This window comes from Podarcis gaigeae, assembly GCF_964106915.1.
Source record: "Podarcis gaigeae genome assembly, chromosome: 5".
NCBI classification, from domain to species: Eukaryota; Metazoa; Chordata; class Lepidosauria; order Squamata; family Lacertidae; genus Podarcis; species Podarcis gaigeae.
This window is the reverse complement of record NC_139681.1, coordinates 92,126,886-92,139,568: the sequence shown is the minus strand read 5'-3', so window position 1 is coordinate 92,139,568 and position 12,683 is coordinate 92,126,886. Positions and strand designations below refer to the sequence as shown.

At 42.6% G+C, this 12,683-nt stretch overlaps 1 protein-coding gene across 1 annotated transcript in view; it reads left to right on the top strand.

The window, feature by feature from the left end:
• Positions 1 to 6,759, top strand: part of MCCC1 (methylcrotonyl-CoA carboxylase subunit 1) — a 31,498-nt gene extending 24,739 nt beyond the window's left edge. The window contains exons 15-19 of the mRNA XM_083739471.1: positions 1,499 to 1,548; positions 1,903 to 2,040; positions 2,889 to 2,996; positions 4,228 to 4,299; positions 6,522 to 6,759. Of these exons, the coding sequence (XP_083595597.1) occupies positions 1,499 to 1,548; positions 1,903 to 2,040; positions 2,889 to 2,996; positions 4,228 to 4,299; positions 6,522 to 6,641 (488 nt within the window). The 3' untranslated portion in view covers positions 6,642 to 6,759. The remainder of the gene's footprint in view (positions 1 to 1,498; positions 1,549 to 1,902; positions 2,041 to 2,888; positions 2,997 to 4,227; positions 4,300 to 6,521) is intronic.
• The last annotated feature ends 5,924 nt before the right edge of the window (positions 6,760 to 12,683 follow it).

Sequence of the window (12,683 nt, the reverse complement as noted above, 5' to 3'; positions counted from 1 at the left end):
AGTACAATAATTCAAAATGCCGTTCTTTTTATGTACATTGGATTGATTTATATAGATCACTTGACATGTACTTAAACTGCTAGCATGGCTTTTTGTTTTCTTTGTTACTTTCATCAGAGCTGCCCCATATTTCCTGGTTGTTTTTGCAAAGACCTGTTTTGTTCATGCTGTTCAACATTCTCAACACTTCAAGAAGCAGGCCTTGCTACTACTGCATGCTTACATAGGAATAGATGTGCCTTAGGTATAATGTTGAGGGATTTTAGTATTTTGTGGGAGATCTTTTTTTTGTGCTAAGGGCTGCTGGAAAGCTGCTGGGAGGCTACATATATGTTTCAGTGTTGGATGGGGGCCATGCACAGTCATACACCCTTAACACGTGCAAAGACAGGCACATAGTCATATATGCACAGAAAGCTATTTCCCATGAAAACTCTACTCAAGTTTCACATTCTGTTTTCTGAAAAGAAAGGAAGTTCTCCAACACCCTTCCCTGCCCTGCCCTGACATGCAGCACATCTGTTGTCTAAGCAGCACATCTGAACCACACCCCTCTCTTAAAACGATACATTTCAGGATACAGTTGCATCCTAAAAATTGATGGCATGCAGTTGCAAAATGGCATGCAGTCACCTTTTTGCACACTTGCAAGGGGCTACAAGTCTAGACTGAGCCCTAGAATTCTGCATTGACACCAAGTGGTCATCCGCAACTGGTAGTGCCTTCTCAGAAGTTCTTAAAGATCAGCTTGGCCTGTATTGGGGAAGTTTGCCTTCTAGGTAGCCTAGTCCTAAGTTGTTTAGGGCTTTAACCTTTAACAACAAAACATTGATCATGGCTCAGTAGCTGACAGGTAGCCAGTGCATATCCAATACAGTGGTACCTCTAGTTACGAACTTAATTCATTCCAGAGGTCCGTTCTTAACCTGAAGCTGTTCTTAACTAGAGGTGTGCTTTCCTAATGGGGCCTCTTGCTGCCGCTGCGCTGCCGGCACACGATTTCCATTCTCATCCTGGGGCAAAGTTCTCAACTCGATTTAACTCTTCCAGGTTAGCAGAGTTTGTAACCTGAAGCGTTTGTAACTCGAGGTACCACCGTACGTGTAAAGCTGTGTCTCCCACTGAGCAACCTAGCAGCTCCATTTTGTACTTTTTGGCCGCTTCTGAACCAGGTGCAAGGGCAGCCTCTCGTTAGTTTAATTGTGAATCACTGTAGCGGCACAGTATGGCAGAAGGTGGAAGATGACGAAGGGAACAAGGAGCCCACACTGGTGAAGAATGGGGAGAGAGAGTGGAGGTGAAACTACTTGGAGCTTTCAACGGATAAGCGGCATACAAATTTTAAAAATAAAGATAAATGGAGAGGAGGTGAGCGACTTCAAAGTGGTGCAGCTCAATTGAATGTGCATTATTTTTGGGTTTTGATTCCTCCTCTCCGCTAAAACAAAACCACAAAAAACCCCACTTGGAAGTAATTTAAATCTTTATTTTCTAACAGAAGTGAATATGACCGTAACCTACAATCGTGATGGATCATATGGCATGCAGGTAAACATCCTCTATGTAATTTGAGTTACTTTTTCTGTGTAGCTTTTTGCAAATCCTTTGTGGCCTATATGTATTTGACCTAATCCCATCTCTGTGGACTGAGACAAATAGGATAGAGTTTCTAAGGGGCATATGGGTGCCTTTTTTCATATTGGTGAGCCTTAAAGTTTCTCCTCTCATCCATCCTTGGAATGCAGCATGATCTATCCATCTCCCAAGCTTATTTCCTCAAAAGCGGTACATGGACCAGGGAGTTAAAATCCTGTATTCCTGCATTGCAAGAGGGTAGCCTAGATGACCCTCAGAATACCTTCCAACTCTGCAATTGTATGATGCTATGTAATTGTATTTCAGATACAGAATAAATCTTTCCATGTTTCTGGAGGTCTTTCGAGTGATGGTGATTTGGATTGCATAAGATGTTCAGTAAATGGAGTTGTTCATAAATCCAAGGTGGTGATTTTGGGCGACGCCATTCACCTCTTCTCACCGGTAATATTTTCCACTTGATTTATCTGGAGAATAAAGTCACAGCCAGGGAAATGAGTGTTGTTTTTTTTAAAAGGGAAACAATTACAGATCTGGATACATCTATTTACATTTGGGAGAACAGGGACTGAATGTGTGGCTCTAAACTTTTATGTAAGCAGCCCATAATATTCTTGTAACACTTGAAAATTCATAGCTTTAATTAGTAGCTAAGGCTAATTAGTCAATACTGAACTGTTCAGTGAATAAATTGGCTTGTAAAGCTAAATGCCTCACATCTTTAAGTCATAAGGATGGGGAGTTCGGGCATGGATCTTAAAATTTAAAAGAATAACCTAAATGACTAGATGTCTGTTTAAGCTCCTGTGAATCAGGGCTGCAATATTTGAAATATATTCATGAGGAATTACACATTTTTAATCCAGCTCATTCATATTCATGCTTTATATCATTTCCAAAATATGTGTTGGCTTAGACTCTCATCCTTTTCATACATTATTGTTATTGCTACATCTTGGAAGTAAGTTAAGTCTAAGTAGGCTTGGGAAGTAAATTCAAAATAAGGTAACAAATTACCTTGGTATTTTCTGAATTACATTCACAACCTCCTTTATAAGAAGGAATATTCTGTTGGTGGTCTCAGAAGGCTGCTTTTTCAGTAAAAAGTGATTAAAGGGAATTAAAATGGTTCTCTTAGTGAACATCATGTAAACTCCTTGTCAATAAATCAAATGTTTAATGTCCATCCTAGTTACACCTGTCATTTCAGGATTTGGAAAATATAGGTTTGTACCAGCTGTAAAAAGTGTTGTTGCGCTCATCTGTTCTTGGTGTATTTTTATTTTCTCCAGGAAGGTAGTGAGCAGATTGGTCTTCCTGTGCCAAAGTATTTATCCGGAGTGGGTTCAGTTGGAGATCAGGGTGGGGCTGTGGCCCCCATGACGGGGACAATAGAAAAGGTAATTCTGGAGGGATCTGTGTGTGGGTGTGGCAGAGCCTTTTCTCTTTGTAAACTGCTTTACAGGTGTTTAAAAACAATTGGAATATGAATTTTATGAAATAAATAAATATATGAGGTGCGCTGCCCTTTTGTACCAGAGGTGATGCATTGATGTGTCCTGTGGGGACTGTTCGCACATGACATTCACTCCTGATTACTTACCATCCTTCAGTATGGTTGCCTTCAGTAGATCGCTGCTTACTTTGCAGCTAGCCGCATCCTTTAAGCCCCTGCTGAAGAATCTTGAGGCATTGCAGCAAATTCTGGAGCATGTTCTCACTTCATGCAAGGCAATTAGCTGGTCTTTTGAGTCTCCTCACCCCCCCCCCCGAACTGAGAATATGGCCAGGAACACACCAGTCTCCCATGCTTGCATGGAAGACACGTAGGGGAATTGAAGAGAAGATTACATTCAAGGAGGCTTGTTCATTGCTATGGATCTTCTCCCTGAAGCTCATTGAGTTCCTCAAGTAAATTTCCTGGGACTCCCTTGAAAAGGATTTCTCAGCTGTCTTCCTTCTTCATTGTCATCTGACTGTAATCTCTTTGTCCTCACAACTAGCTGTTGGTCCACATCATCTGCTGTCAAACATTATAAACCCTCTAGGCTGCATTGCTGTTCTGTGCTGCTGCTTTGTTCATCAGTTTGCTTTGTGGCTTTAGTTTATGATTATTATTATTATTATTATTATTATTATTTGTACTTGTTTTAATAGTGGCATTTTTGTAACTTGCCCTGGGACTATTGCATGATAGCGATGATGTGGTCGCATTGGCGAAGCAAAGCAGAACAACTAAAGCAGAATAAATCCATCATTAATACACTCTTACTATGTCAAAAATATATTGCAGAACACACCTGCAATAAAACACCAGTCTGGAACATACATATATAGCAAGAGCCATGACCAGTCATCCCTCCCTAGTCCATATGCCTCTATAATACATACGTGGTGATAAATGTTCACATGAACAAATTATATTTTTGGGTGCACATTTTCATAGGTGCACTTTTAAAATGTCACTGTGTTGGAGAAACCAGCTGCAAAGGTAAAGAGATTGCCATTCTTCATCCTCACACAAGGAATCTTTTGTCCTCTTTATTGCTTTCTGTGAACTTGGAGAGAAACACTATATTTGTATAGGAGGAACGTGACACCTGGTTTCTCACTCGCTTTTCAATTTGTTAGGTGTTTGTGAAAGCTGGTGATAAAGTCCAAGTCGGAGACCCGCTGATGGTTATGATAGCTATGAAAATGGAGGTGAGTATCATAACATTTTAATCATGGAGAAGACAAGAGGGATTTGGCTTTGGTTTATTAGCACATCATATAAAGTGTGCCTTAAATGTTGCAGGCATAGTATGTTAACTGACTAGTTGTTTTAAGGATTGTGCTGGTTTTATTGGCATGACTGATTTCTAGCTGTAACAAACTGTCCTAATGTTTCCCCAGGAGCAAATCTTCCATTGCGTTTGCATGCTGGAATATTCTGTATAGTTTAGAAAAATGATCCCTCGCCTCCCCCCCGCTGCCATTTAAGCATTTCTATTCTATCCAAGGCTTGGTGCTATACAAATTCCAACAAGCAAAGAATCTCTCTAAAAACCATTTCTTCATAATGCTCCTAGTAATTAATCTAAACCGTTGCAGGGTATGCATTTATAACTGTGTTTTGGCCTTGCTGGGTTCCTTAATAATAACCTCAAACAAACTGGATCAGTTTGCCTCATTAATTGGATTCCACCTTGCACACTGAACTATTGTTAGGCACTGTTGTAGAGCAGTGTGTAAACAAAAGTGGTGCCGTGTCAGAAATGGTAGAAATCGTAACTTGATGCTAAGTGACCCTTTTCCTCAAGCATTATATCATGTGCGAGCTTTTGACCCATCATTTTGATATAGCCTTGCATGACAAACACTTAATTTCTAAAGCCAAAACCCAAAAATATCCTCTTAAGCACTCAGTCTAGCCTTAAAGGTTTGGAGCAGGGGAGAAAAAGACAAAATCTAGGGCAGGTAGATGCAGTTCATGGAAGGCCAGGTGATAGAACCTTCAGCATCTTACCAGAACTTTGGCCAATGTCCCAGCCACCTCTGCCAAAGTAATTAAAATGTGGTCTTCAATAGAATATAATTTGTAATATGCTTTTACAGGTATAAATCTGTGAAATTTGTAGGACAACGATAAGTGCTGTGATAAAAGTGCCCTGGGAGCAGTGTTATCATGGCACCAGTCTGTTTGGGAGCAACGAGAACCTCGGCTGAGTCTGGGTACCACTTCCTCCCCAGCAGACAGTGTGATCACCTGGTTGGCTGATGGGAGGATGCCCCATAGCTCTGATGCACCACAGTGCAATAGATGACCATCGTTCGCACAGAAAGGGTTAACTTCCCACTCTGACCCATCCTACTCTGCAGATAATTGTTGCTGTGATTGTTGTTGTTTAGTGGTTTGGTCATGTCTGACTCTTCATGACCCCATGGACCAGAGCACGCCAGGACTCCTGTCTTCCACTGCCTCCCACAGTTTGGTCAAACTCATTCTGGTAGCTTCGAGATCACTGTCCAACCATCTGTCGTCCCCTTCTCCTTGTCCCCTCAATCTTTCCCAGCATCAGGATCTTTTCCAGGGAGTCTTCTCTTCTCATGAGGTGGCCAAAGTATTGGAGTCTCAGCTTCAGGATCTGTCCTTGCAGTGAGCACTCAGGGCTGATTTCCTTAAGAATGGATAGGTTTGATCTTTCAAGAGTCTCCTCCAGCACCATAATTCAAAAGCATCAATTTTTCAGCGATCAGCCTTCTTTATGGTCCAGCTCTCACTTCCATACATAACTACTGGGAAAGCTTTAACTGTTGCTGTGATAAGGTTACCTAAAAGCAAAGTGATATGTTCTTATCTGTTGGGATGGAATAGAGGGATGCAATACTGACGCTAGGTAGCTCTCCCTGCCCCCCTACCTTAACATTTCTGCATCCATTGTTGTACTTGGATATTTATCTGTATCGATAAAAATTAAAATTTCTGTTCAGTAAATCAGCATTCTTTCATTTGAGCCCTGAACCATGAGTTTTTGGTATAATGTCTGCACAGGAATCTGTACAGTGGTACCTCAGGTTACATACGCTTCAGGTTACATACGCTTCAGGTTACAGACTCCGCTAACCCAGAAATAGTACCTTGGGTTAAGAACTTTGCTTCAGGATGAGAACAGAAATCGTGCTCCGGCAGCGCGGCAGCAGCAGGAGGCACCATTAGCTTAAGTGGTGCTTCAGGTTAAGAACAGTTTCAGGTTAAAACAGACCTCCAGGACGAATTAAGTACATAACCAGAGATACCACTGTATTGGCTTATAGATGATCTGCATATTTTAAATGAGGTGCCCTAATAAATAGCTCTTATTTGTACAACTGATGGTGCCAACTTGAAGTTTTAAATAGAGAAACAGTGATTGTTTAGCTAATGTATACTTCTTTCTCGGCAGCATACCATACGGGCTCCAAAGGCGGGAATAATTAAGAAGGTTCATTACCAGGAAGGATCACAGGCCAACAGACATGCTCCACTAGTTGAGTTAGTGGAAGAAGACTCTAAATCTGAATAATCCCTGGTGAATGTTGGTGATGCCTTTTGATTTTTTTCCTGATTCTTTTTTATTCCTCAAGAAAACATCTTTATATTTTATTAATTTAATTATTACTAATAAAATGCTATCATAATAATTTGAATAGTTTCTCATCACAACTTTAGACTGCCTCCAAATTCTGTGCTTCACTTGATTACTCAACAACTGATGCAAAAACGGCAGAGTTTTGTGGCCCCTTAAAGACTTAACACATTTATCACTTTCATGGGCTGCAGCCCATTTCACCAGGCACAGGAAGTGTTATTCTGAGTTGTGGGCGCTTTGCGCCTGGTTGGGATGAAATTACAAGCAGTGAGGTCACTAAATTGGAGAGAAGTACAGACAGTGATGATTACCAGCCAGATAGGCGGGGTATAAATAATAATTATATAAATGATTATTGCATATTTAACTGTGGTCATTCAGACACACACACATACACACACACAGTTGGAGTGAGTACACATCTGAAAGGGAGGGGGGACTGCCTCCAAGTGGACAATGGGTGATATGAAAGTTCTGGCTGTTGAAGGAATTTGTAATGGCTCATTCAGACGAGCAAGGCATCACGGGATGCTGTAGTCAATGAGTGGTAAGGATGCATCATTGGGAGATTGTGGACTCTCCTTCATTGGAGGTTTTAAGGCAGAGGGATGGCCATCTGCCATGGATGCTTTAGTTGACATTCCTGCATTGCAGGGGGTTGGACTGGATGATCCTCGGGGTCCCTGCCAACTCTACAATTTTATGATTCTGTGGTACATGTCACGTAATGGCTAGCTGGTTGTGATGTACACTGACAGAGCACTCCGAACACATAGGTCGAAAGAAAGACACTTGTTAGTAAAAGTGCAGTCTCTTCACTGTTTGCACAGCTGAATGTGTTCCATGTAAATGCAGTTTAATTTAGCTAGGCTAGTTTGTACAAAACTTCTGTTACAGGAAAGTTTCATTTTGGACAGTTGGCCAAGTGTGCTCCATCAGTTCCAAAGTGCACTTAGTACAGAATGCTCCACTCCTTCTGAAGGCAGCCCTGAATTGGGAAGTTTTTAATGTTTGATGCTTTATTATGTTTTATATACTCTGTAAGCTGCCCAGGGTGCTTGGGGAAACCCAGCCAGATGGGTGGGGGTATAAAATTATATTATTATTATTATTATTATTATTATTATTATTATTATTATTATTATTAATTATTAATTATTATTATTATTATTATAGTAAAAGTTGCTCCAGCTTACAGTTGCATTATTCACTTTCTTTTCTAAACTCAGTGCTTAGAAAATGCAAGTAGAAAGACATAGGTTGAAGTTGGCCTGTATCAAAAGGGGTTCTGAAACTTCTCCAGTGCATTGAAAAATGCATAGAAGGGGCTCTGTGAGCTGCCATATCCTCCTCACAGTTGGATCAACATATGTACTAAAATACAGTATGCACCTAGAGCTCTTCCAAGGAGTCTTTCCTTGTTTGAATCTCTTAGCACATTATTATGATTCTGTATTTATTTATACTCAATCTTTTCCCGTTGGGACTCAAGGCAGCTTGCATATAAAAATGAGAAGATGGTGATGATAAATAGAAAGATAGTTGATAGTGTCTGTTAAAACCATACAAATAATTACAATAGAAGCAGCAGAACACCAGCCCTTTCATTAAAAGCAGTCAATTCCCAAAAGCCTGTTGCAACAAAAAAAAAAGTCTTCCCCCCAATCTAGCTTCTCTAGGGAGGGAGTTCCACAGTCTGGGAGAAGCTGCTAAGAAGGCCCACATGGAGCCCCTTAATCCACTAATCACATGTGGAGCGTAGTTAGCACCCCACAACAAACCATAGTTAAGATTGATCACAATTTGTTGGATTGACTGTCCAACAAGCTGTGCATAAATCAAAAATGGAAGTGAATAGGTCTCGTGGCAATGTGGGAGTAAGAGAGGGGAGTGTGTGATGGTAACATAATTTATTCTCATGCCAAACTTGTTCAGCACAGGTGGGAATCTATGGCCCTCCAGATGTGGCCAGACTCTGGTTACTACCAGGACCAACCCTTATCGCCAATGATCCGGGGTGATGGGAGTTGTTCAGCTACAGCTGGAGGACCAAAGGTTCGCCAGCCCTGTGTTAGTGTGAACGGGCCACTGCCTCTGCCTCTGTTTACACCTGAAGGATAATTAGGTAGCAATGCCTTGAAGCACTCGGGAAGAATTGGGTCAGAGATTCAGGCAACACAGCTGGGACACCCTTGACCTGTAACCTAAAAACCCTGATATGTGTGCCGTAAACTAATTGCCACTTCAAAGTCATCATACTATTAGAAGTAAACAGGAAGAGAAAAATTGCATCAGCCTTTTCCTACATTGTTTTGTAGGTTTGTAAGCTTTGAACAATTTAATTATCCATCAACTAAAGCTGCAATCGTAGATTTGCCGTATGATGAATCGGTGAACCAGTGAAACTCGGAAGCAGGGCTTGAAGGTTAGCAGTATTTTCTGCTGCCCCTCTTTGGCAAGTGGTACCCAGCTGCGTATTGCCTCTGAACTTGTCACTTCTGTATTGCTGTTGTGGCTAATAGCCACTGACAGAACTATCATGCGTGAATTTGTCTCATGCCTTTTCCAGGCCAGTGGGTGAATTCCGCAAATTAATTGCACGTTGTGGGAAGAAGTACTTTATTTGGCTTCTACCCAAATCTATTCCCAATCAATTTCATAGCACAACCCTGAGTTCCAGTTACCTTTGTCTGCTTTCTCAACACATTGCAGACTGTGCGTTGGAAGGATAAATCAGATCAAAAAACAAACAAAACAATTTTGCGTGCTGAGTAGTTTATCAGAAATGACAATTTACAGTAATGCCAGGCAGGGGACTGGCAAGATCAGCGAAAGATTCAATGAAGTCTGATTAAGTACAGTAGTAGGTTCTGCACTAATTGTTCTTGTTTATTAGGTCATAGAGGTACCAGGAACCACACACATCCAAGCCAAGATCCTTCAGGCTCCCCAGTAGCTGACACAATCCACATTGTGTCACAAGCAGGACTTGCCCGGAAAAATAGGGCATTAATCCAGACTTACTGCCTGATCATGTGTAGCGTTAGGTGTGCCTTGTTAAAAAAGCTGCAGTAGCATCTCTCCATGCTGGCTGCATAGCTGGAGAAATCTCACTCACAACCAATACGGAAGTGCAAGGTACTAGCTCCTTAGCAGGTTTATAAATATATATATATATGGATAGGCCCATCAGGCACCTGTGTGAAATTCCTAGTTGCAAGATGGTGAGTTGTTAAATACAATCTAGCCTAAGCTCATTGAAAACTGCAAAGGATTGGGCTGCATGATGCCTCCAGAGTAGAAACTATTTCCCTTTCCTAGTTGCCTGGCCAGTCCTGCACCTTTTCCCCTCCCTGGCTTTTGTGAAATGTATTTTGGGGAAATATGAAAATATGCAAATAGCCATGTTGGTTCATAGGAAAAGAAAACACATTCCAAAATACAGGGTATCACCTTTGTTAGAATTAACATTTGGGATTGTTTTTGAAAGCTTGGCCACTATTTGGGGGGAAATAGAGGCTTTGAACTGCATTGCCTGAAACACCTTGGAGGAGTTGGGAGACAAAGTTGGGAGTATGTATAAATAATTCTTTTCTCTTGCTTTGGAGCTCCTATATCGCACTCTTGAGCAAAAGGAGATGCATACAAGAGGTGGGAAGAGCTGGACCTGCCAGGAAAAACAGGGCACTAATCCAGATAGTTGGATTCAGGAATTATCACCCCAACACAATATACATGTATTTTTGAAAGATCATCAAATAAAGAGAATTGGAAAGGGTCTCAGGGGACACCAAACAACAGCATACATCATTTTGCAAATGTTGGGAGGTTATAGCATTGCGAGCAACCTACAACTTCAAGGATGATGATGGTGATGATGATAATAATAATAATAATAATAATAATTTATTATTTATATCCCGCCCATCTGGCTGGGTTTCCCCAGCCACTCTGGGCGGCTTCCAACCGAATATTAAAAACAATACAGCATCAAACATTTAAAACTTCCCTAAACAGGGCCACCTTCAGTTGTCTTTTAAAAGTAAAATAGTTGCTTATTGCCTTGACATCTGCTAGGAGGGCGTTCCACAGGGCAGGCGCCACTATGGAGAAGGTCCGTTTCCAGTAGGTGGTCAGTCACAGTGAACTGTGTGAATCTGTTGTTTACCCAGTCCCCTTCTCTCTGCCCACTGGAGTTTGTGCGTGAAAGGCAATTGCAATTTTAGTCAATCTGGAGGGAGAGGAAGGTGAGATTTCCCCCCAGTACTATCTTCCCCATGGGACATTCCCCCCCCCCCACTGCTTTCTTCACACAATATAGGTGTTTTCACTCCCATCAAACCAAAATCTGCTGTGATCACTGCCATCACAGATCTATCCCAACCTTGGGAATTGTGGGGTGGGGGGTACATTGGGGTCACCCCGTTTTCTCTCCACAATGACCCTGTAATGTGGGTTAGGTGGGGCATATGCAACTATAGCCCAATACCACCTAGTGAGTTTCATGGCTAAGCAGGGATTTGATCCTGGATCTCCTGAGCCAAAGTCCAAACTCTCCTGCGTCCAAGGTTGTTCTCCTATTTCACCACGCTGGCTCTCTGGTGTTTATAAAAATCCCATTTCGGCCACACCAAACAGGTGTGCACATACAAGCATATACACAAGGATACCAGTTTTCTACCTTTTCCTTGTAAACCACCTCATTAAAGCCCAAGTGTCTCATTGCTCCCTACAGCAGAGGGGTAGGCAACCTAAGGCCCAGAGGCCGGATGCGGCCCAATCACTTTCTCAATCCGGCCTGCGGATGGTCCGGGAATCAGCATGTATTTACATGAGTAGAATGTGTCCTTTTATTTAAAATGCATCTCTGGGTTATTTGAGGGACGGTGGACCGGCCCACGACTGAAAAAGGTTGCTGACCCCTGCTCTACATTATCATGATCCTCATTCACATGTCAGGGAAGGCATCATTAGCCGGAAGAGGGGTGTGAAGGAGTGACCCTGCTCACCTTTGCCCCTTAGGGGGTCTCCATCTCAGGTGTGGCCCATCCAAAGGAGGAGGAGGAGGAAGAGGACCAAATCTCTCCTTCCCCCCTCCCCATAAAGAGGTGATAAGAGGCAGGACTCAAATTGCCTTGGGGTTTTTGCACAGGCGAAGATAGGATTTTTGTTAAGGGGGGAGGCAGCCAATGCTGCTTCTTTTTTTGGGGGGGGGGGAAGATATTTTTTTTAATTATTCTTTATAATCACACTTTCCTCCAGGGACATCGAATAACTTACAAAAAAACCATTCAGTCGAAAATCTAACTATAACATACATCAAAATCGTCCTCCTATTAGTTATGCATAACAGTATATTCTTTTATCCTAATTTTCCCCCCTTCCTCCCTCCCCCCCCAAAATTGTTCTCTCTTCAAATCTTTAACCATGTGCACAGATTATACATTCTAATTTGAATGATTGGGTTGGCTCCCCCTTTTTTTGGGAGGGGGCGTGGGAGATTGCCCCCTAAAGTTGTTGAACTTTTTTGGGGGGAATCACAGGTAAAAATACCCCCCAAAAGAGGCCATTATGGGGAGCAAGCTTTCGTGGGGGTTTACTTCCGATGTTTTTCGATCATTTTGAAAATGCTCTCCCCCCCGTTCCCCCGAAGGAAGAGGGGCGAGCAGCTCCATCAGGCCTCCCTCTGCCCTTTCCCCCCATAGGTCACCCCACTGAGCTCTCGCTGTCACCCGGGAGACCCCAATCTCCGCCCATCTTATTTCAGGCCCCTAAATGTATGTGTGTGGGGGGGGATGTCATGATCTCTTGCCCCCACAAAAGAGCCTCCCTCAGAGGCTTCCTCGCGCGTGGGGAGAAGAAGCCCCCACGGCCTATTGCCCCCCCCCCCCGCTCGCGCCTCGCCTCGCCGGATCCCCGGCCGGCCGGGCGCCGTTCTCGCTCTCCTCACACCGGTCGGTCTCGGCCCGGGGCGGC